At 41.3% G+C, this 20216-nt stretch overlaps 3 protein-coding genes across 9 annotated transcripts in view; 2 read left to right on the top strand and 1 right to left on the bottom strand.

The window, feature by feature from the left end:
* Window positions 1-713: 713 nt before the first annotated feature.
* Window positions 714-12399, top strand: LOC107387870 (serine/threonine-protein kinase tousled-like 2). 2 transcript variants are annotated; one of them, XM_015963109.3, is made up of 21 exons: window positions 714-939; window positions 2194-2276; window positions 5544-5597; window positions 5719-5773; window positions 6374-6411; window positions 6521-6616; window positions 6768-6875; window positions 8476-8568; window positions 8655-8765; window positions 8922-9058; window positions 9134-9277; window positions 9709-9775; window positions 9867-9964; window positions 10054-10135; window positions 10271-10362; window positions 10470-10559; window positions 10703-10872; window positions 10944-11082; window positions 11174-11285; window positions 11371-11478; window positions 11592-12399. In XM_015963109.3, exons 2-21 carry the CDS (start codon window positions 2196-2198, stop codon window positions 11763-11765), a joined length of 2049 nt encoding a protein of 682 aa, XP_015818595.3. In that variant the 5' UTR covers window positions 714-939; window positions 2194-2195; the 3' UTR covers window positions 11766-12399. The 2 variants fall into 2 exon arrangements, with proteins under 2 accessions (XP_015818595.3, XP_015818596.3); XM_015963110.3 differs by having other exon boundaries at window positions 6524-6616.
* Window positions 12400-12460: 61 nt separating this feature from the next.
* Window positions 12461-15773, bottom strand: becn1 (beclin 1, autophagy related). Of its 3 annotated transcripts, none has more exons than XM_015963113.3 (12): window positions 15632-15773; window positions 15381-15513; window positions 15236-15300; window positions 15084-15142; window positions 14881-14971; window positions 14647-14783; window positions 14375-14569; window positions 14145-14291; window positions 13895-14044; window positions 13746-13806; window positions 13521-13663; window positions 12461-12957 (listed from the first exon to the last, which is right to left on the bottom strand). In XM_015963113.3, the coding sequence occupies exons 2-12, from the start codon at window positions 15505-15507 to the stop codon at window positions 12789-12791; spliced, it is 1344 nt and encodes a 447-aa protein (XP_015818599.1). In that variant the 5' UTR covers window positions 15508-15513; window positions 15632-15773; the 3' UTR covers window positions 12461-12788. The 3 variants fall into 3 exon arrangements, with proteins under 3 accessions (XP_015818599.1, XP_015818597.1, XP_015818598.1); XM_015963111.3 differs by having other exon boundaries at window positions 15051-15142; XM_015963112.3 differs by having other exon boundaries at window positions 15051-15142; window positions 15381-15509; window positions 15632-15765.
* A 1023-nt stretch (window positions 15774-16796) lies between these two features.
* The window catches only part of LOC107387869 (BRCA1 DNA repair associated), a 38779-nt gene continuing 35359 nt past the window's right edge, over window positions 16797-20216 (top strand). For 2 of the 4 annotated variants that reach the window (XR_011516848.1, XM_015963108.3), the window contains exons 1-7: window positions 16819-16894; window positions 18009-18090; window positions 18219-18272; window positions 19035-19115; window positions 19199-19287; window positions 19369-19405; window positions 19481-19599. Coding sequence is in view for 3 of the 4 variants with exons in the window: in XM_015963108.3 (XP_015818594.3) it covers window positions 18017-18090; window positions 18219-18272; window positions 19035-19115; window positions 19199-19287; window positions 19369-19405; window positions 19481-19599 (454 nt within the window). In the remaining variant the exon portion in view is untranslated. Of the gene's footprint in view, window positions 16900-18008; window positions 18091-18218; window positions 18273-19034; window positions 19116-19198; window positions 19288-19368; window positions 19406-19480; window positions 19600-20216 lie in introns of all 4 variants that reach the window. The other 2 variants (XM_015963106.3, XM_015963107.3) reach the window with 2 other exon arrangements.

Consider the following 20216-nt stretch of genomic DNA (forward strand, 5'->3'; position numbering starts at 1 on the left):
CTTTTGTTGTTTAATTTTTTCCATGTCAATAAATTTGATAATAAAAAATAAAAAGATGTGTGTAGGTTGGCAGCATTCATGTCCCTTTAAGAAGCGGAACCACCTTGAGTCATGTAAAAATGTGATTCAACAGCACCAGACAGGACACGAAAAAAAAAAATGTGACTCAACGTAATACATGTGACAGCCCCATCTAGTGGACAACTTTTGTTTCTGCGCATACCTGTAGTTATCGTCCATTTATCGTTATCGAGGTGAAATCCTCAATATATTGTGTTACTGATTTTAGGCCATATCACCCAGCCCCATGAGAGAGAGAGGTTTATGCCTTTAACAAGACTTTTAATAAATGGTAAAACTTTTTTCCACATGCAGAGATAATTATTCTAATTATTCATGAAGAGCTGCAGCTGGGATGTTTATGCCCACCCTCCACGGAGTATTTTATCAGCAACAACTCCCACTTATGTTTGCACATTTTCCTTCTTGTTGTGCATTACTCCCGATTCAGAGTACCGTTTTGCCATCTGTCCACAGTCCACTATGGTTCCACCTGTCCTGCCTGTCGGCGCATTTGCCCATCGGGTCACACCAATGACTGCAGGTCACAACAACACTTGTGAGTAGGACTCACAGGGTTGACAGCTCCCTGTCTCTCTATGCAGGGGCACCCAGTCTGACCAGGAAACCCCGGTGATCACGGACCCTGTCCGGATGACACCCGCGCGAGCCTGCAGCACACTTTTGTGGAGTTAGCATTAGCCAAGCTAACAAACCGGATAACGGTCAAATATAAGCAGGCAACTTGACCCAGTGTTCGTTATGGGTTTCTGGGAATGTTTGGGCCTTGGAGCTGCTGAAGAGTTTATTGTGACCAGATGGATGGACAACATCGTTTATTGGAGTGTGCGTGGTTGTGAAAACTAACCGGTTTCCCAGGTGAGCCTGTTAACTTGATGCTAGCTGCTCTGAGTAAGCCTCCTAGCTAGCTAGCTAACCTTAGGTGTTATTTAATAGCCCTTATTATTTTAGCTGATGGTGTCAACGTTGTGGCTTGTTACGCAACTGCTCGTTGTGTAATGCTGTGTTTTGGCTTTATTTCAATGGAAGATTACTGTAATGATTACGCTTAGATTCCTCAGCAGCATCGGTGTTTACACTCACTTCTAAAAAGTCTGTCAGGGCGAAACCTTTGAGCTAAAAAAGGCCGTTTAAAAGTAAAGCTCGAGTCATGTAAGATCTGAGGGTTACTATTTGTTTGTTATACAATCTGGTGGTGTTTTTAAGCTGTGTCACGAAGAATCATGTGTTTTAGTGGATAAGTCATCATGACTGGTTCCCCAGTACTTTTAAATTTAAATGTGTTGCTATTTTCCCAGCTGGATTAGTGTGTATATATATATATATATATATATATATATATATATATATATATATATATATATATATATATATACGACATCTGCGTTTCCTTTTTTCTTTTCTAAATTTAGTTTTACAAGAAGTGAAACTTTAAGCATGATTTACTCAGACATGCAGAGTAATTCAAAAATTTCTTTTTCTGTTTAGTCGTAAAGCACAACCAACCAAAGCCACAGAGTGTTGTACATTTAAACAATCTAGTCCAAATAAATTCAGATACGTCTCTCAAACAGCTCGATTCAGTCCCATTTATTCCAATTACATCGCAACCCAACTTGCTTACATTCAGCTTTAATTCAATCATATTATATTATAGTTCAAAACAATCAGTTCATTTTAGGAGTTACTCAGATATAGACACTTTAAGGAACTAATAGATGTGTTTATTTTGAAGCTGTCCCCTGTCCTGAGCAGACGCACAACAGATTTAACAGAACCAGATGTGCAGCCTTCTACCTCAACTAGGGAGGGGGTCGAGAGGGCAGATATGAATCCAAACACAGAAGCAAAAATACCTGTGGAGATAGACAAAAACGCAAAGTTAGCAACAGTAATTCTAAATATTTGCACTAAGAGTAAAGTCTATGAGGTCCCTTGCTGCTTAGGCTGCCAGCAGCGTAACTAAAGGGATGGCTCACTTGAGTCAAATCCAAAGTAAAGAACCCCATTTGGACCATTAAGAAGTCGACACCGAGTAGATTTGATCTCTTTTGGTGAAATCCAAACCCAGCTCAGTTATGTTTTATTCACCGTCTTTGCCGCTCTGTCTAGGCATGATGGAGGGACTCCACAACCTGGGCCCACGCAGACAGGGGCTGCTTGCAGCTCGCTTTAGCGGAGCCGTCGTTACGAAGGTCAGTGATGACATAGAGATGATCTTTATGATGAGCTGTTTAAGTTGTGGGTTGTTTCTGCAGAGGCCAGACTTCATGAATGTCTGGACTTTGTAAACTTAGTCTGGAAAACAAAATAATAATAATTTGTTTTTCTGTTGGCATTAATTGCTTCAGCTTATGTGAATTGAGCACTTTTATATGTTGGTCCTCTTCGAAAGGAATAAAATGCTTGCTGCATATCTTTGTGCTCCTCCAGTCACTGGTGAAAAAATGTTCATATTTTCAGACTTTTTCTGTGATGCATTCTTCAATCTGTTATGTGTCTGCAGTAGTGATGTGTCGGTCGCGAACGAACCGGCTCTAAGAGCCGGCTCTTTGAAGTGAACGACGGGAGCCGGCTCGTCATTGGGAGCCGTCCCTTCCCCTCCCCCCTCCCCCCTGCCCCGGTGAAAGCCACAGGCGATTGGTCAACATGTGTGTAACTGCGTCCAGACTGTCCACACACAGAGCAGTATGGGGCGGGGAAGAGGGAGGATCATACTCAGACAGACACACAGCAGAGCACATGTGGGAGGAGGGAGACGAGAGGGAATGAGGAGGAGGAGAGTGCGACGAAGACTGTGAGAAAATGAGCGCCAGCAGTCGGAAAGTGGAGATTTCTTAAAGTGTTCAGTTATTAAATCCATAGAAATGATAAATATTTGATATATTGCTTTTTTTTACATTAGTAAATTAATTTACATATAGTTTAGCATTATTTTGGTTATAAATGTACTCTACGCAACAGAAAATCTGAGGAGCCACTTGGGAGCCAAAAGAGCCGGCTCTTTTTGGTGAGCTGAGCCAAAAGAACCGGCTCTCTAAAAAGAGCTGGAATTCCCATCACTAGTCTGCAGCTGAATATCTTTTTACTTTTTGATGGGGCAATGATGAATTTACAGGAAGCAGCGTTCTGACCAATCACAACCCTGCGGTCTCTGTTATTCGACTGATAGTTAAAAATTGCGGCATTTCTCTGTCACCCTCTGCGAGCGCGTCGGAGAGCCCTTGCACTACCTTATAATAGCGTTGCGTGCCTCCGTACCGACGCAGATGGAGAAGTAAAAATTAGGATTTAGGGGGAGCCTCCGATTGGCGGATAGAATCAGCCAGCGGGGACTTCCTGCAAGCATGATTCATTAGGGCTGGGCAATAAATTGAAAATTTATCGTTATCGAAATTTCTGACTCTTATCGAGATCATTTTTCCCATGTCAATAAATTTGGTAATAAAAAAATGAAAAGATGTGTAGGTTGGCAACGTTCATGTCCTTTTAAGAAGCTGTACCACCTTGAGTCATGTAAAAATGTGACTCGGTGGCCGTGTTCGAGATGAGCCAGTTCTGCGCAGATTCGATCAACGGTGATCGGTGCGCAGTGCTTGCCGGTTAGATTTGTGTCCGGCTTGATGTCGACTTGCTCTGACGTCATGCATACGTTGGCAACGATAACCTTGTGAGATCAAGGCGGCCACAGATTTTGGAGCAAGGAGCTACAGTTGCTCTCCACCGGCTGCAAAACCTAGGGCATGACGGGAAACGCCTGGTTCTCGCCTGATCTAAGATGTGATTGGTTCACATTCTGATCCAAACATCCGGTGGTAGAATGTGAAATGTTAGTTGGTCACATGTATTCTGTAAATCATGAAACTGTAGGATTTGGTAAATTGAGTGCTTTAAGAACTCAATATATTACCTTTACTTATGACCAATAAGCTGTGATACTCTATATAAATATAGAACATCAACCTGCTTGGTCTTTGGATGTTTAATCAGAAGATTCTAGGATTCTTATTTATTCAGGGATTGTAAACACTTTGTTTGATTCAAGAAAGAGTCAGGTTTGTAAGAGTAAGAATTTATTTTCCAAACAATTAAAACATGACACGTTATCTAATATTTACTGTGATGGATGAATCTAGATGGAGGAGATGTGATGTATGGTGCCTATGTGTGAATATGATGTTATCAGAACTTCCGTATCTAGGAAAGCTGAGTTCTGGGTGTAAAAGGGAAAGAATTTGGTTTGCATTAAGCTATGAAGTTGATTATTATCAAAAAGCATCAGACGCTATCTCAATGTGTTGTACCTCATGAGGCCTTGAGGAGGGGACATGATTGCTGACAATACGTTATCTTGTGTTCAGAGCTGCAGAAAGGCTCTGAACTCCAGCTGATGAGATGCAGAATCCGGCAGATTAAAGGAAACACATGCAGACTCGTGTCTCCATGTCGACCAGATATTGAAAGGTCAAACTGTACTTAAAACTGACCATTACTGGACATTACATAACGTTGATGATTACTATATAGGCCATAAAGAGAAATGTGATTTGTGTTATTTTGTCACGTTTCCTGTGAGCACACTAAACCTACAGCTGATAACCTTTACTTATTATTACAGTCATATCTTCAAGCATGTGAGGATGTGTTTCAGTTGCTAACAGGCACCAGAATTAAACTAAATAATTAAACAAGTGTGAACACTAACGCAATATCTTCATCCGACGTCACCCGCGAGCTACACATGTAGTTAAATCTGTCCGACTTAAACGCCGGCTTTCAGCCACTCCCCCTGCTGCATCTGTCTGCTCTCGTCTGTTTTCCAGGCGAGGCGCTGCTCAACTCGAACAAGGCCAATGTAATACATGTGACAGCCCCATCTAGTGGACAACTTTTGTTTCTGCACATACCTGTAGTTATCGTCCATTCATCGTTATCGAGGTGAAATCCTCAATATATCGTAATATTGATTGTAGGCCATATCGCCCAGCCCTAGGATTCATTAACATCCTGGATGCTGAGGAGGAAACATTTTCTCTGCCTGATGCTGTCTTTGTCTGAGGAACACACACACACACACACACACACACACACACACACACACACACACACACACACACACACACACACACACACACACACACACACACACTGGCCTAGTAAACTTGGAGCTACTTCTATCAGCTGACCATGATCATTTAAATTGGATGTGGTCTGAATACACACCCCTGTGGTGCTCCAAAACGTTAGCTCTGAGGCATTCCTTTTACACCTTTATCTGCCTGGAAACAAACGCTCTTGACAATTTAGGTACAAGTAGCAATTACAAGCAGCATGAACTGATGACTGAAAACAATGTGTAATTGTTGGTTGCTGTTTTGTAATCTTATTCACTTGTACACAAGTCTCCAGTAGATGCTACTAGCTTACTGTGGATGTAACTGTTGTTTCCTTCTGTGTTGAAGAGTTCAGCCAACAGCGAGTCATCAAACCAGTCGCTGAGTGACAAGGAACTAGAGGTTGGTTTGGCTGAATGTGTGATAATGCCAACTATTAATGAGAATTTGAATGAGATTTGCAGTGCAAAGCTGTTTTCGTGTAGGACATGTGTAAATATGTGTTTGTTTTTGCTTCTGTTAGCCTGAGAAGAAAATCAGGAAGAGAAAAGGAGACATCTTTGATGGCAACAACCAAGGTTAGTGCAGTCTGGTCTTTATTCACAGTAGTTTTGGATTTCTGTACTCAGAGATGTGTTAGCTGAAAGGTTTATTTACGTTCATTATGGTAATTTAACATATGGCTGCACAATTCTGGTTAAAATGTGAATCACAATATTTTTGCTTAGAATGAGATCACGATTTTCTCACGTTTTATTTCCAACATAAGTATTTATTGCACTTATTACCTGCACATCAACTTCGTACCAGCTGTCACTGAACGTAAACAAAAGATGTCTCTCGTCGTCTCTTAAGTACACAACTTTTGAAATATTTAAACAATAACAATTTAGAACAGTATTGTCTCTGCTTGTAAGGTGATGAGAGAAGTAGGTAATAGGTTTGTTTAAAATGTAAACCACAAATAATGGCAAAATATAACACTTAACATGACAACATGATTGTTGACCTTGGCAGGACACCAACACAGAACATTGTCCTTTTTTTTAATCTAGCCAGCTGCTTAAATTGTTGTCATTTGGAAATGAGATTGCATACAAGTATGAATTGAGATCGAGATTTTTTTTACGATTAATTGTGCTGCCCTAATTTAACATCCTTGCATTATTTCCTTGTAGGAAAGCAAAAGGGGCACAAAATAAGTGATTATTATGAGGTGAGAAGAACCTCCTTGGTCCTGATGAATGCAGTCTTCTTGCTCCTTTCCTGTATACGGTATGTTTTCCATAATCCTGTTTTAATTCCCACACTGTGCTTTCTCTCAGCAGTTTGCTGGTAGCAGCGGCTCTGGTTCTGGTCCTGCTGGAGGTGTCCACATGCTGCTGCGCTCTCCTTCTCAACATTCCCTTTCTTATCCCCCGGTGAGCTGGCCTGCCTTTAACCCCCCCCACCCCCCCCCCCTTTATTATTCAGCTAATTATCAGTTCTCATTCTGTTTTGTGAAATCGTAACATTTCATAAACCAACTTTCTACGTTTTTGCTTAATGTAACTTTTTACTTTGTTTTTGTAGTTTCAGTACACCAGCCCTTCGTCCACAGGCTCCGTCTACACAGACTCCTCATCCTGCAGCTCATTTACGACCGCTCCTTTCCTGTCTCTTTCACACAAAGCCATCCAGGTAATCTGGAATAGAACACTGCACTGAAAGTTTTACTATTTACTATTAAAAAATTATTCTGTTTACCCACGTTGCATGTTGATCATTGATTAGGTATAAGACGTTTTTTTTTTTGTGTGTGTGAAAACAACACAGAAAACTCTTTTCTGTTGTTTTATGGTAAAAAAAAAATACCACAACTGACTGAGATGCTCACGCTGAGCTTAAAGGTCAAATTTTAAAGAGGGCCCTCACTCATATTTCTATTACATTTGCAGTGGTCTCTAGTAGGAATGAATACCTTTTAAGTCGTTTCACCACGGAGAATTCGGCTGGAGGAGAAAGTAGTTTCAGATGGCAGGATTTGGAGTCTTACTTCCTGATATTTGGATATCTCACCTCTGATTGGCTAACCGTAATGCAACACTACCGGGGTAACAGGTTCTGCCCGACTGGTTTAGGTCATACTTGTCCAACAGGAGAGTCATGTTGGATGATTATCCATCCCAGTTGGTCTCTCTTCCCTGAGGAGGTTCCTCAAGGTTTCGTCCTTGGATCGTTACTGTTTTCCCTTTTATATTCTGCTCTTAGGAGCCGTTTCCATCCAGCATGCAGTTTCCTGTCACTTATTCGTAGACAAATGCCAAATCTACTTCTCTCTCAAGCTCACTGACTCCTCTGAGCCTCTGCTCGACTGTCTTCGTAGCATCTAGGAGTGGCTGGCTGAAAACTCCCTCCATCTTAATGACTCTAAAACTGAGGTAATTGTTTTCAGTCCTGATGATGTTAGAGCGGCCCCGCCACCTGACCTCCACTCTCTCTCCTCTCACGTGACCTCGACTGTTTCCAAACTTGGGGTAAAATGGAAACAGCATTAAAGATGGACGCTCAGGTTAATAGCACAGTTAAATCCTGTTTCTACAGCCTTAGGCGAATTTCCTAACCTAAGCCCATCCTGAGTAAACGTCACCCAGAATCCGTTATCCACGCCTTCGTTACATCCCGGCTTGACAATTCCAACTCCTGCCTTCGTGGCATTAGCAAAGCTGCTCTGTCCAGCCTTCAGCTGGTTCAGAACACAGCAGCAAGGTTCTTGACCGGAGCTAGTAGAAAACGCCACATCACGCTGATTCTCTTCACTGGTTCCCAGTTCAAATTAGGATAAATTAAAAAAAAAATTCTTCATTTAGTTTTCAAGTCCTTAAATGGTCAAGCACCTTCCAGTCTGAGTGTGTTGCTCCATCGCTACCATCCTCCTCGTGCCCTCAGGTCCGCGGATCAGCTGCTCCTCGCTGTTCCTAGGGCACGTTTGAAGACCCACGGTTAAAGGGCCTCCTCTAAATGTGCAGCCAACCTCTGGAACGTTTTTAACGTGCAGCGCTTCGGTCAGCTGTAATGCTGCGTTAAACGAGCTCAACAAGTAAAAATATGTATGGTAAAAATAACACGTAAACACGGTTTCCTAGTGGGGGACTCTTTAAAAAGCTCTTAGGGTTACTCATAAACATTTTCATCTAGTTTTAAACACAACATTGCTTGATTTTGGACAATTTAACATCAGATTGTTGTCTTTGAAGGATGTGACTGTCAGCTGATAAAAAATGTTTTGTCCGTCTCGCAGTCAGAACTGACGCTGCTGAAACTCAGAACAATAGAGAAGGTGAAGAACTCTGACCTGGTCAAGACTGACGGCAGGATAGACGACCTGATGAGGGTGAGCTTTGCTACATGAGCGGACAAAACAAACGCCCAGCTGGTATAAATGTTAAACTGCGTGCGTGTGCGTGTGTGTGTTTGCAGGCTAACTGTGATTTGAAGCAGCAAGTAGAAGAGCAGCAGAAGATGCTCGAGTGCTACAAAGAGCGTCTATACAAGTGTGTGAAGATGAGCAAGAAGCTGCTGATTGAGAAGGTCGGTGTGACTTGGAGAACAACAGAAATCCTCCAAAATCACTCTGCTGCTTGGCTTTTCCAACGGAAATCCCAACGATCATAAACCACTTCACACTCTGAGCTAAATCGTGTTGCTGTGCTCTTGCACGGTTCTCTCTATTTCTGGGTTTTGCAGACAAAACAGGAGAAGATGGCTTGCAGGGACAAGAGCATGCAGGATCGTCTGCGTTTAGGACACGTCACCACCGTGCGCCATGGAGCCTCCTTCACAGAGCAGTGGACGATCGGCTACGCCTTCCAGAACCTCATCAGGTCAGAATGGAGAGAGGAACAGTCTGCTGATGGCATTGAGTCAGTCCTGAATCACACCAGAATGTTCTTCTATAGGCAGCAAGAAGAAATCAGCTCTCAACGGGAGGACATCGAGCGGCAGAGAAAGCTGCTGGGAAAGAGGAAACCTCCGACCACCCAGATCGCCAACATGGAGCAAAGCAAACGAAGAAGCAGAAGGAATGGGCGGGAAAATGAAATGTAAGAGAGCATGCACAGCACATGAACAGATCTTTTCATTTTCTTCTAGTTGGCTCTCTTCATAAGCCTGGGTCTCGGGGAGTTTTGGCCAATGGTTGTTAAGGACGATTACGTCTGTGCATGCATCACGTTTCATTTGTCTTTTAAGTCTCGGTAAAAGGAGTTCAGAGAGTTTTTAGACCAATTTGGCTAAAATAGTTGCTTCATGAAATCAAAAATTGAACTTGAATGTGCAGAGCAACCAGAGCAGCTGCCTTTGGTTCCAGAGAAACAAAGACATCAAGAAGAGTTGTTAGTTTTTTAAAGAGTGAAATGAAACCCCGACATATCAGAAGACTGAAACTGCTCCAGATCACACTAAATCGGGTGGACTGAAGGGTAAAATAGGGTTTTTCCTCAGAATCTGACTCTTTTCTGCTAACGACCTGTAGGATGTCACTGGCAGAGTACCGGGCACAAGAGGAGATCTTCAAACTGCGACTTGGTCGATTAAAAAAGGTCCATGCTCAACATTTACATATTTTTTGTTTGTTTTTTTAACTTATTCTAAGAATTAGAGTTGTGATAAAAGAGTTGTGATTTTACACAGCAAGATGTGGAGATCCAGACCGAGCTGGAACAGTTGGAGCGGGTCAGAAACGTGCACATTCAGGAGATGAGGAGGATCCACAATGAGGACAACTCGCAGTATGCATCATCCACCTCAGCTCCAGCAAACGCTTCTTATTTAAAAAAATAATAAACAAACAGCAATTTAACTAAGTCTTGTTCTGCAGATTTAGTGACCATCCCACGCTGAACGACCGATACCTGCTGCTGCGTTTACTTGGACGAGGCGGCTTCAGTGAAGTTTTTAAAGTACGTTTGACACACTTGTGTGGCTTTGACTGCCATCCCACTGCCAGTGTTACCTCTCGTCTTGGATTTGAAACAATAAGAGAACACGAAGTAGGCTCAACTTCATGTTCATGAGGTATAATAATTATTTTGCAGGCGTTTGATTTAACAGAACAAAGATATGTGGCCATTAAAATCCATCAGCTCAACAAGAACTGGACGGAGGAGAAAAAGGAAAACTACCACAAGTCAGTTTAAATCTGTTACTGCATCAGAGTCTCAATTCGTCTTCCATTCTGATCAGTTTGTTTTTAAATCTGCAGAATTTTCTGCCCTAATTTGTTTTTCATTTCAGACACGCCTGTAGAGAGTACAGGATTCACAAAGAACTCGATCATCTGAGAATAGTCAAACTTTATGACTATTTCTCCATCAACAGAGACGCGTAAGTGCTCTAAAGAAAGTTGATCCAGCAACTTCTCCTCTTTTCTTGGATAGCTGATCCCTAAAGAGACTTTCTAGATCATTTGTGTTGTTTCCTGTCACCACACTTATTCTCTTTGAGTTTTGCTTCTACTTTTTCTGCAGGTTCTGCACAGTTCTGGAGTACTGTGCAGGCAAGGATCTGGACTTCTACTTGAAGCAGAATAAGTGGGTGACGGAGAAGGAGGGCCGCTCCATCGTCATGCAGCTCGCCAACGCTCTCAAGTATCTCAGTCAGATCCGACCGCCCGTCATCCACTACGGCCTCAAGCCTGGTAGCCTCTCGCTTGTTTAGCCTTCCTCTGTCTCTGGACCACTGATGAAATTGTGAAATGTTCTGTTGCAGGAAACATCCTGTTGGTTAACAGCACAGCATGCAGCGAAATAAAGATCACCGATTTTGGTTCGTCTAAGATCATGGATGGAGACGGCCGCACCTCCTCAGAAGGGGCGGAGTTGACCTCACAGGGTTGGGAGACTTACTGGTAAACACGGCTCACTCCATTTATCACCAGGGAACTCTGATGCTGCTGAGGGAAATATCTCTGAAGCTTTTATTTTGTAACTGTCTGGCAGGTATTTACCACCTGAGTGCTTCCATGTAGGACAAGATGCCCCCAAAGTATCCAATAAGGTGGACGTGTGGTCAGTGGGGGTGATTTTCTACCAGAGCTTATATGGACACAAGGTGACTACTGACCTCTTTAACAGGTTATCACAAATGGTTTCATTTCATTTAATGTGTATTTATTTATTTATTTTTGTCCCTGAAGCCATTTGGTCACAATCAGTCGCAGCAGGACATCCTCCAAGAAAATGCAGCACCTAAATCTACGGAGGTGCAGTTTCCTCCTAAACCTGTCGTCACCACAGAAGCAAAGGTGTGTGTGTGTCTGTCTGTGTGTGTGTGTGTGAGATTTACAGTCATGGGACAACCACTCCCCCTTTCCCAGGAAAATGAAAAGGTTTAGATATTTTCTGTTTTCTTTTCAAGGCTTTCATTCGACGTTGCTTGGCTTACAACGAGGAGGACCGAATGGATGTGCTACAGCTGGCCAGCGACCCCTTCCTGATGCCTGCTGTTCGTAAAGCCCAGAGTAACACAACCTCGTGGGTGCCTCCTTGTCCCTCCAACTGCTGCTGCAGTAGCACCTCCAATGCGGTTTAGATTCAGGAGAAAAGAGTAAATCCTCACATGTGAAACAGTCTTTTCTGGTCTGCAGAACAGGAAGGAGTGATGTTGTGTTTGTAAATGAGCCCACGGTGAACATGAAGGACCAGCCTCTTGTTGGCTGAGAAGAAGCCAAAGACTTGCTGCCATGCATGCACTAACACACACCTTGGCCCAGGTCAAAGGAGGTATTTTTGTTTCACTTTGCTAAAAAAGAAAAGCGTTTGGAAAAGTTGCACAACAGACAAGTCCAGAGTTAAGAGTGGAAACTCATCCCTAGGATGGAGGACACCTAATACCATTTAATTCCTTGATACTTGAAAGTCATCATCCATCGAACTGTTCCTCAGAAACACTTTAGAGTGGGAGAGAAGCTGGGGTTGGTTGGGAGGAACTGGAGACGGACTGGGTGGCTGCGTTAGACACAGCACCTTTTAAAGACTTGAAACAGAATCGACTGGTTGGTGTTTCTGTTAACTGAATTTTTATTTTAACGAAGTCCATATTTTTCCATCAGCTTGACCCTCTAATGTCAGTGTTAACCTTTAAAAGGAGCTGAGTAGGTGAATGTTGGGATGTGAATGAAAACTCAGAGGAAATAATGAGAATATTAAAAATCATTTGTTTAACACGTTATGGTGGATTATTTCATCTGGGAAACGTATTTGATTTATGCAGAAATCCATTCCAGATTTGAGTTTACAGCATAAAGAGTTTATTTAGCATTAATAGTTTTGTTATAATATGAGCACGAATAGGTGTTACAATTTTAATCTGACATCCTGATCAAATCCTGAGATTTAAAAAGAACATTTATCAGCAGGTAACCATACATCCTACAACATGGACTAACAGCTGTATCTGAATAAATGTGTCCTTTATACTTTATACGGAAAATGCTGCAGCTGATCAGATGGACTCATTATTCTTGATAAGAAAATAATAATTCAGGAACAATTTCTATCTCTGCTACGCAGCTGAGGGTGAATGTGTGTATGAGGAGTGTAAAGTCCAGGATGTTTATCTGTTGTAGAACTGAGAGGTTACCCAGGCAAGCCCCCACTTCAGATTGGTGAGCATAAACTTCAGCGCCTTGGTCCACTGCTCTTCAGAGTTAAACTGGGTTTTGATGGAGTAGGAACCACCGCTGCCGCCGGTGTCCTCAATCTTCCCCTTCTCCACATCCATCCTGAAGAACGGGAAAAGACGGGGACCGAGTTATTTATTAATAAGAATCATCCAAATCTCGCCATCGTGTTAAACCCCAAATAACCGAGCTTTAAAACTAATGAAGACAAAACACTTTTGAGTTACTTTGTAGTGGTCAGAACAGTTATTTCAACTCTTCATTATTCGTCATTATCCTGCCTAAACAAGCATTTATATTTAAGTTTATTTGGGGAAAATATCCTAAATCCGAGACCATGGTCCTGAGTCGGAAAAGGGTAGAATGATTTCTCCGGGTCAGGGACGAGGTCCTGCCCCAAGTGGAGGAGTTTCAGTATCTCAGGGTCTTGTTCACGAGCGAGGGAAAGAAGGAGCGGGAGCTCGACAGGAAGATTGGTGATGCGGGCGCTGTACCGGTCTGTCGTGGTGAAGAGAGAGCTGAGCCGGAAGGCAAGGCTCTCGATTTACCCGTCGATCTACATTCCTACCCTCACCTATGGTCACGAGCGTTGGGTAGTGATCGAAAGTACGAGAAATAAAATATAAATAAACATTTTTTTCAGGATTCACACACGGGTATCTGACCTGTAGGGTAGGCAGAAACCAGTGTCTCCCTTTTCCACCTCCTCTTTGAACTGCTGGACACAATCCAGGAAGGCCACCATGGCGTGATCAAACTTATTATCCCAGAAGAACCTCAGACCGCCTGAGCAGTACAGCGGAAGTTCCTGGACACAACGGGAACAGGAAAAGTAGAAATCAACCCTGAATGTGTTAAATAATGATGGGGGATGCTGAGAATAAATTTACCTTTGACTTGTCTGTCAGTGATTCTAAATAGGAGTGGTTTCCATATGGAACAAGGCGATATCTGGAGACAAGTTGTAAAAACATCAAAATGCATCATTTCTGTGAGAAAGCTTAACAGATTCTTCTGAAGGGAGGCAAGCACTGATCACCTCTGGAATCTCAGACCCATTTTGTTAGCCAGAGCGTGCAGCAGCAGCACCGTCTGCCCCCACGCTGCGTTGATCTCGTTCCACTCCACGGGGACGCTGGGAAGTCGACCCAGACGGAAGTTGTTGATGGTACCAAACTGACCGCTGTGCCTGAAGAAAGAAAAAAACTTCCCAGATCATTTCTGTTTGCTTACAGGTCCGATCTTTGCAAAGTCACACTTTATTTGTCGGCGGGGAAATAAAAAGGTACCAGATGTGAAACGTGGCATTGAAAACATTAGTCTTCTTCAGGCGATCAAGCTGAATCTGGCAGTAACGCATCTGGTTATCAACACTCTTCAGCTCATCGTCCAGCTCCAGCTGCTGCCGTTTAAACTCGCTGTACTCCTTCTGGTACCTTGTTGAACAAAGAAGAGGAAATAAACACAAATGTTTTATTCCCATGTGGATCCTTGACTTCACCACTGCTGGGTCACTCACTGTAGCTCCTCCTTGTCCAGCTGCTGGGACTGGGTCCTGGTCTGGGACAAGTCCTGGGCCACAGCCGCTCTCTGCTCCTCCACAGCCTCCAGCTCTTTGACCAGGGTATCTTCTTCCTCATTCAACTGCTGTAGCTCTTTCAGCAACGTCTCTTCTTCCTCCACTTGTAGGGATGACAGCAGCTCCAAACACTGCCTGAGAAATATGTCAGTCAGACTTTTAAAAGTGTAACAGAAACACCTGTTTTTGATCTTTAAAGATGTCCAGCTCACTTGTAATTCTGGCACTCGTTCTCTGTGATGTTGAGTTGTGTGTCCAGGTGGTCCAGCAGCGTGTCAGTGCACTCCTCGCACAGAGGATGATCCACATCCGTCTGGCCCGACATGATGTCAAACAGATCACTCGTCACCTGAGTGGACAAAAGGTCGACTTCAGTTAAATGTGTTTTTTGATCAAAATTCTGCTTCCAGACAAATTAACAGTAACCAACAAACTCAAAAGGCCACCTTGAGTCTACGACTGAGGTTCTCCATGGTGCCCCCATCAGAGGCATCTCCAATCAGGGTGAAACTGTTGGCGCTTTCCGTTGACATCATCCTGAAATGAAAAGGTTTAAATCAACTCCAGAGCGTGAAGCATTTTTAAGGGCATCCACATTTAAATGAAAAAAACTCACTGATAATGAAAATGAATAATCTGGGTATCTGACCGTGCAGGAGGGATGTATTTCCTCGACACACCATCTTGCTTGTTTTCCACAAATGTCTCCTACAATAGTTAAAATTGTGAAAATTCAACATAATCTAAAGGATGCTGACTTCTTGACTTCTTTATCAATGCGATCAGCTGAAGCCTACCCACCTCTGGCTGTGTGTCCCCCTCGCTGCTGTCAGCCTGTTTGCTGGGGGTCACGGTGACCAGCGGGGCTGTAGAGAGGACCAGGATCATTAAAGTCATCCGATCAGCAACAGACACGTACACACATTAGATCTGCGGCAGAACTCACCGATGAGCTCCTGGATGGTGACTCTGTCGAGCACCTTGAAGGACGTGTCCAGTTTGAGCGGCTGTGAGCACCGCTGACACACGAAGCTCACCTGCATGGTTGTGCTCGACGACTTGGAGCCCTCCATAGCTAGCTATGAAGCGACAAAATTAAAAGGAGAATCTGATGCGACTATAGACTTTACATACGACATAAGCAGTTAGCTAGTGTTTAGCAGAGAGCTAGAGTGTGTGAGGAGAAAATATACTCACAGTTGGTTGTAACAAAGAAAATATATCACATCATAATAACGATTTAGGAGTCAAGATAAGAATTCAGCTCAGAGGTGATAGTGTGGATCTACATTATACACTTCCTTATTTTTGTTTACGGTGGCCTTGGTTTCTTTTTCTGTCTTTAACATATGGAGAGTTCACATTACATTAGCGCATTGCTGCCCCCAGTGGCCATAAATGGAATTATTTGGTCAGTTTTTTGTTGTATTTTAGTATCGTTGGTGCCAAATGAATTTATAGTAATATAAATTCAATTCTAAATCTTTAACTACCATAATCAACATTAGCTTTAATTAGTATTATTAAGTCTAACACCACAGGAGTATTACCTATTTGTTTGTGTGTTTTATGTTCTATTTCAGTATGTTTAAAAACTTGAGTTAAACCTCAAGTTCAGGTTTCCTCTCCACTGTTCAGGTTTTAGAAGGTTATAATCTCACCCTATTTTATTTGTGTGCATTAATTATTATTATTATTATTATTATTATTATTATTATTATTATTATTATTATTATTATTATTATTATTATTATTATTTTAATTATTATTATTTGTATTGTTTGCTATACGCTCTTTTGCTGTAATGTCCTAAATTGCTCTAAAAAGGATTTTGGCCCTTTTTATGTTAAATGTAGTATTTAATTACAATAAGTTGGTTTAAATTCTGAAATAAAACATATATAGTATATTTTGTATTAATGAACTGATATAAAAACACCAAGAAACACGTGGAGAAAGAATAAAAAAATGTACAACTTGTGTTACAAACCTAAATTCCAGAGGTTACAGTGAAAGATATAATTGAATAATTGGAATGACATGTTTAAAACTATTCACATGTCTATTGCTTTTTAAAATGTGTGTTGTTTAGTATTGAAATAAGATAAGTAACATTTTACAAACATCAAATTAGTAAAAATAAATAACTAAAAAGACGTATCTTGTTTGACATATTTACAAAATAAAATCATTTCAGATTATCGCCATTAAGATGAGGATTTAATAAATAAGTGTAAGCAAACAACACTTCATTCCAACAAAAAGAAAAATGAGAGGTAAAATAATGAGAAATAAAGCATGAAAAATCACTTTTTTGGATCACCTATGTGCGCCATCCAAACCACAAGGGGCGCTGTAAAACAAAACCGAAACCGGATGAATCAAAGCGAAAGAAGAAGAAGAGTTGCGGGAAAACTAAAGCAGATGAGACATCAGTTTGTGATTTTGAGCTGTCAAAAAGTAAGGTAAATCTACCTGTTTGGGTTGTGTTACCTTTATCAAATAGCGTGATGTCATTTTCTTTGTCTAATCTCAGTTCCGTGACCTATTTTTGTTCACTATTAATATCAACAATATTAAAACACAACTGGTTGCGCAACTAAAACTCTTTTCGTAGCGACTACTACTAGCTATTTGTGTGTTTAGCACTAGCAGAAACATCAAAGTAGTTTGTTAGTTCTGTGTGATCAACCGCGTTTTGCTGACATTTCAAAATATGTTTGCTTTGTATTTGAACAATATTCATTTGTTTTTATGAACCATGACATTTGCTAAGATGGAATATTTTCACAAATTATCTCGTTTTGTTTTGTTTTTTGTTTAAAGTAGATCAACTCTGACACACGCACACACACATACATACACACACGCACGCACGCACGCACACACACACACACACACACACACACACACACACACACACACACACACACACACACACACACACACACACACACACACACACATTTTAAAATCAATAGGGGGAACATTTCCAATCTGAATTAATTTTTTTCACTGTCAACAAATTTTACATGATTTGTTTATTTTCAAGCGTTATGTAAATAACGTTTTAAATACACGTTTTGTGCTTATTAAAAACATTTTAACTTTTTATGAGCACAATCTCCCGGGGATCATTAACCATTTATCTAGACTCACTCAGGTTTCATGAGTTTGACGCAGCTAACTGTAGCTCGTCACACAGTCAACAAAATACTTCCGATAGTCCTAATAAATCACAGTAAAGATGAGCTGTTATTAGTTATTATTAGTGTTTACTTTAGGTATGTATTAGTAGACTGATGATGACAACATCCAAGTGCTGTCTGACAATCTTTTGTAAAATATAGACAACTTTTGTGACTTTTTTTCCCAAAGAAAGCAGTTTTGTACAGCACTATTGGGATTTAGTCAATATTATTACTGCAGTTTCACTCTTATCTGTTCTGCTTTATCGCTACTTCAATTATAATTGCTAAAGAGTAGATTTGTGTTTGGACATAGACATGTCATTAATAGCATTTATTGAAGTCAGATTTGATTTAACTATTTGATTTTTTGTTGCATTTTTTAGATATAAGTATGGAAAGCCAAAAGGTATCAGATGTCAAAAAAAGGATTGCAGTCCTGTGGGAGACCCTGAAGTGTCCCATATGGTGAGAGTCTTTGGATGTAAGAGTTTTAAAAATGTCCTTTATCTGTTTTTAACGTGTGTGTGTGTGTGTGTGTGTGTGTGTGTGTGTGTGTGTGTGTGTGTGTGTGTGTGTGTATTCACTGTGTTCAGTTTGGACTTAATGACGGCACCAATGTCCACCAAGTGCAACCATCAGTTTTGCAAGTAAGGAGATGATCTGAGATCTTTTTGGATACCATAATTTCCGGACTATAGAGCGCACCTCAATATAAGCCGCACCTACTAAGTTTAAAAAAAAAAACATGGAACTGTCCTTAAATAAGCCACACCGGGCTAAAAGCCGCAGATATCTACCGGATATCTACTGAACTGAAAACGTAGTTTAACTGGACGTAGCTGAACTGATCAGTATCAAACAAAACAGAAAAGTTATTGATTAGTTTATTCATCCTCCTCTTGCGCACTAAAGCCATTTAAGTCCTCTTCTTCAGTGTCGGAGTTGAACAGCCTCAGAAGAGCTTCGTCACATACCTTTTCTGTGGCGATGTCAGTGTCGCTGTCCTTGTTGCTGTCATCATCCCCGGGTGAAGCTTAGTTCTTCCCGCTGCTGTCTCTAGCGCCGAACCATGGATTTATTCATGCCAAGCTTACGTGCGGCAGCACTGTTTCCCTCCCTTACTGCCCGATCGATGGCCTTCAACTTAAGGGGGTATGGATTTGAAAAACATTCTTCGTCGTGCCGGCTGCTTTCATGTGCTAAATTAAAATGAGCACTTTCTTCGACTTCCACCTGTTTCACTTTCTGCTAAAGCGCCCCTGGCAGGTGAAGGAAAATCCTCATTATAAGCTGCATGGTTCAAAGTGTGGGGAAAAAAGTAGCGGCTTATAGTCCGGAAAATACAGTAGTTAATAAAGTTTAGCCAAAATGAGTTTCTCTCTTACATAATATGTTTTCTGTTTTGACAGATTTTGTATAAAAAAACTTTTGGAAAACTCCAAACAGAACCGAGCCAGCTGTCCTGTGTGTAAATCCAGAATAACCAAAAGGTTAGACATCATCTTTTACCACACTCACTGTTATTGATGAATACGGTTTTATTATTATTTAATTTGTGTCTGTCGATACACAGAAGCCTGCAGGAGAGTCCCGGGTTTCAGAGACTTGTTGCAGGATTGCAGGACATGATTCAAGCTTATGAGCAGGACACGTGCACAAACTGTAAGACAACGGACTTTATAGACAAAATTAATACATTCGCTTAAATCGACTCCTTAAAGAGTGAGGATTTTATATTTTCAGATTTCACTGGATTGTCCCATCAAAAACAACACTTAAGGTAAGAACCAGTCATTCATTCATTCATTCGCTTTGGTTTTTAGGTAATGTTAGTTTTTTTTTGTCTCATTCTTAGCATCAGAAATGCCGAATTGGCTGGAAATTCCTGTACTATGTTATCTGGAGGTACGTTTGCTACTAACCAGGATTACACGACCAACGATGATCCTCCAAAGTCCTCCTCAACTGTAGAAGGTAAAAAATCAAATATTATTAAAACCAGCTTCTGCCTGTAGGAAATGTCAGTCCCACCTTAAAATAAACGGTTCCACCTTAAAATAAACTGACGATAATTACATCCAAATGTGACCCTGTTCTAGACTGACTCCAGCTTCTGTCGCACTGACTTGTTAGATTTCTTTTCTCTCTCAGCTCTTGCCCTTACCTAATGCTAAACTTGTGTTTTTTGATGAATTTGACAAACTTTATAATTTGTTTAAGCTTGAAGCACCCAAATAAAACTCCCTAACATGTTAACAGTTTTATTTTAGTGGTGTTCTAGAACAACGCGCAAAAAGAATTCTGTCATTTGTAAAGAACACATTTATTTTCCTTTAATATTCTTTCAAATCTGTCAAATCTTATTGTTCAAGCTGAGACGGGGAAGGAGAGCCAAACTTAACAATCCATTATCACGTTTAATTGACAAATAAACAATAATCTGTATGGGAGCTGCACATTAAAGCTGTTATAGCAAATCTACAGATCAAGCTAGGTTTTGAACGCAAACACAAAACACTCCCCTTGGGTAACGTTCCTGAGCCATTGCTCATATTCTTCGGCCTCAGCTGAATAAAACACTACAGCAGACA

The sequence above is a fragment of the Nothobranchius furzeri genome, chromosome 16 (assembly GCF_043380555.1).
Source record: "Nothobranchius furzeri strain GRZ-AD chromosome 16, NfurGRZ-RIMD1, whole genome shotgun sequence".
NCBI lineage: Eukaryota > Metazoa > Chordata > Actinopteri > Cyprinodontiformes > Nothobranchiidae > Nothobranchius > Nothobranchius furzeri.

Bases quoted from the DNA above. Each gene is read 5' to 3' on its own strand.
- LOC107387870 (XM_015963109.3), top strand. From the start codon at position 2,196: ATGATGGAGGGACTCCACAACCTGGGCCCACGCAGACAGGGGCTGCTT. The intron at 6,876-8,475 runs GTAATCTGGAAT...TCCGTCTCGCAG, and splicing joins TTTCACACAAAGCCATCCAG to TCAGAACTGACGCTGCTGAA. The intron at 9,965-10,053 runs GTATGCATCATC...CTTGTTCTGCAG, and splicing joins CACAATGAGGACAACTCGCA to ATTTAGTGACCATCCCACGC.
- becn1 (XM_015963111.3), bottom strand. From the start codon at position 15,507: ATGGAGGGCTCCAAGTCGTCGAGCACAACCATGCAGGTGAGCTTCGTG. The intron at 13,807-13,894 runs GTGATCAGTGCT...ACTTGTCTCCAG, and splicing joins ATGGGTCTGAGATTCCAGAG to ATATCGCCTTGTTCCATATG. The intron at 12,958-13,520 runs GTCAGATACCCG...CCCGTTCTTCAG, and splicing joins GGTTTCTGCCTACCCTACAG to GATGGATGTGGAGAAGGGGA.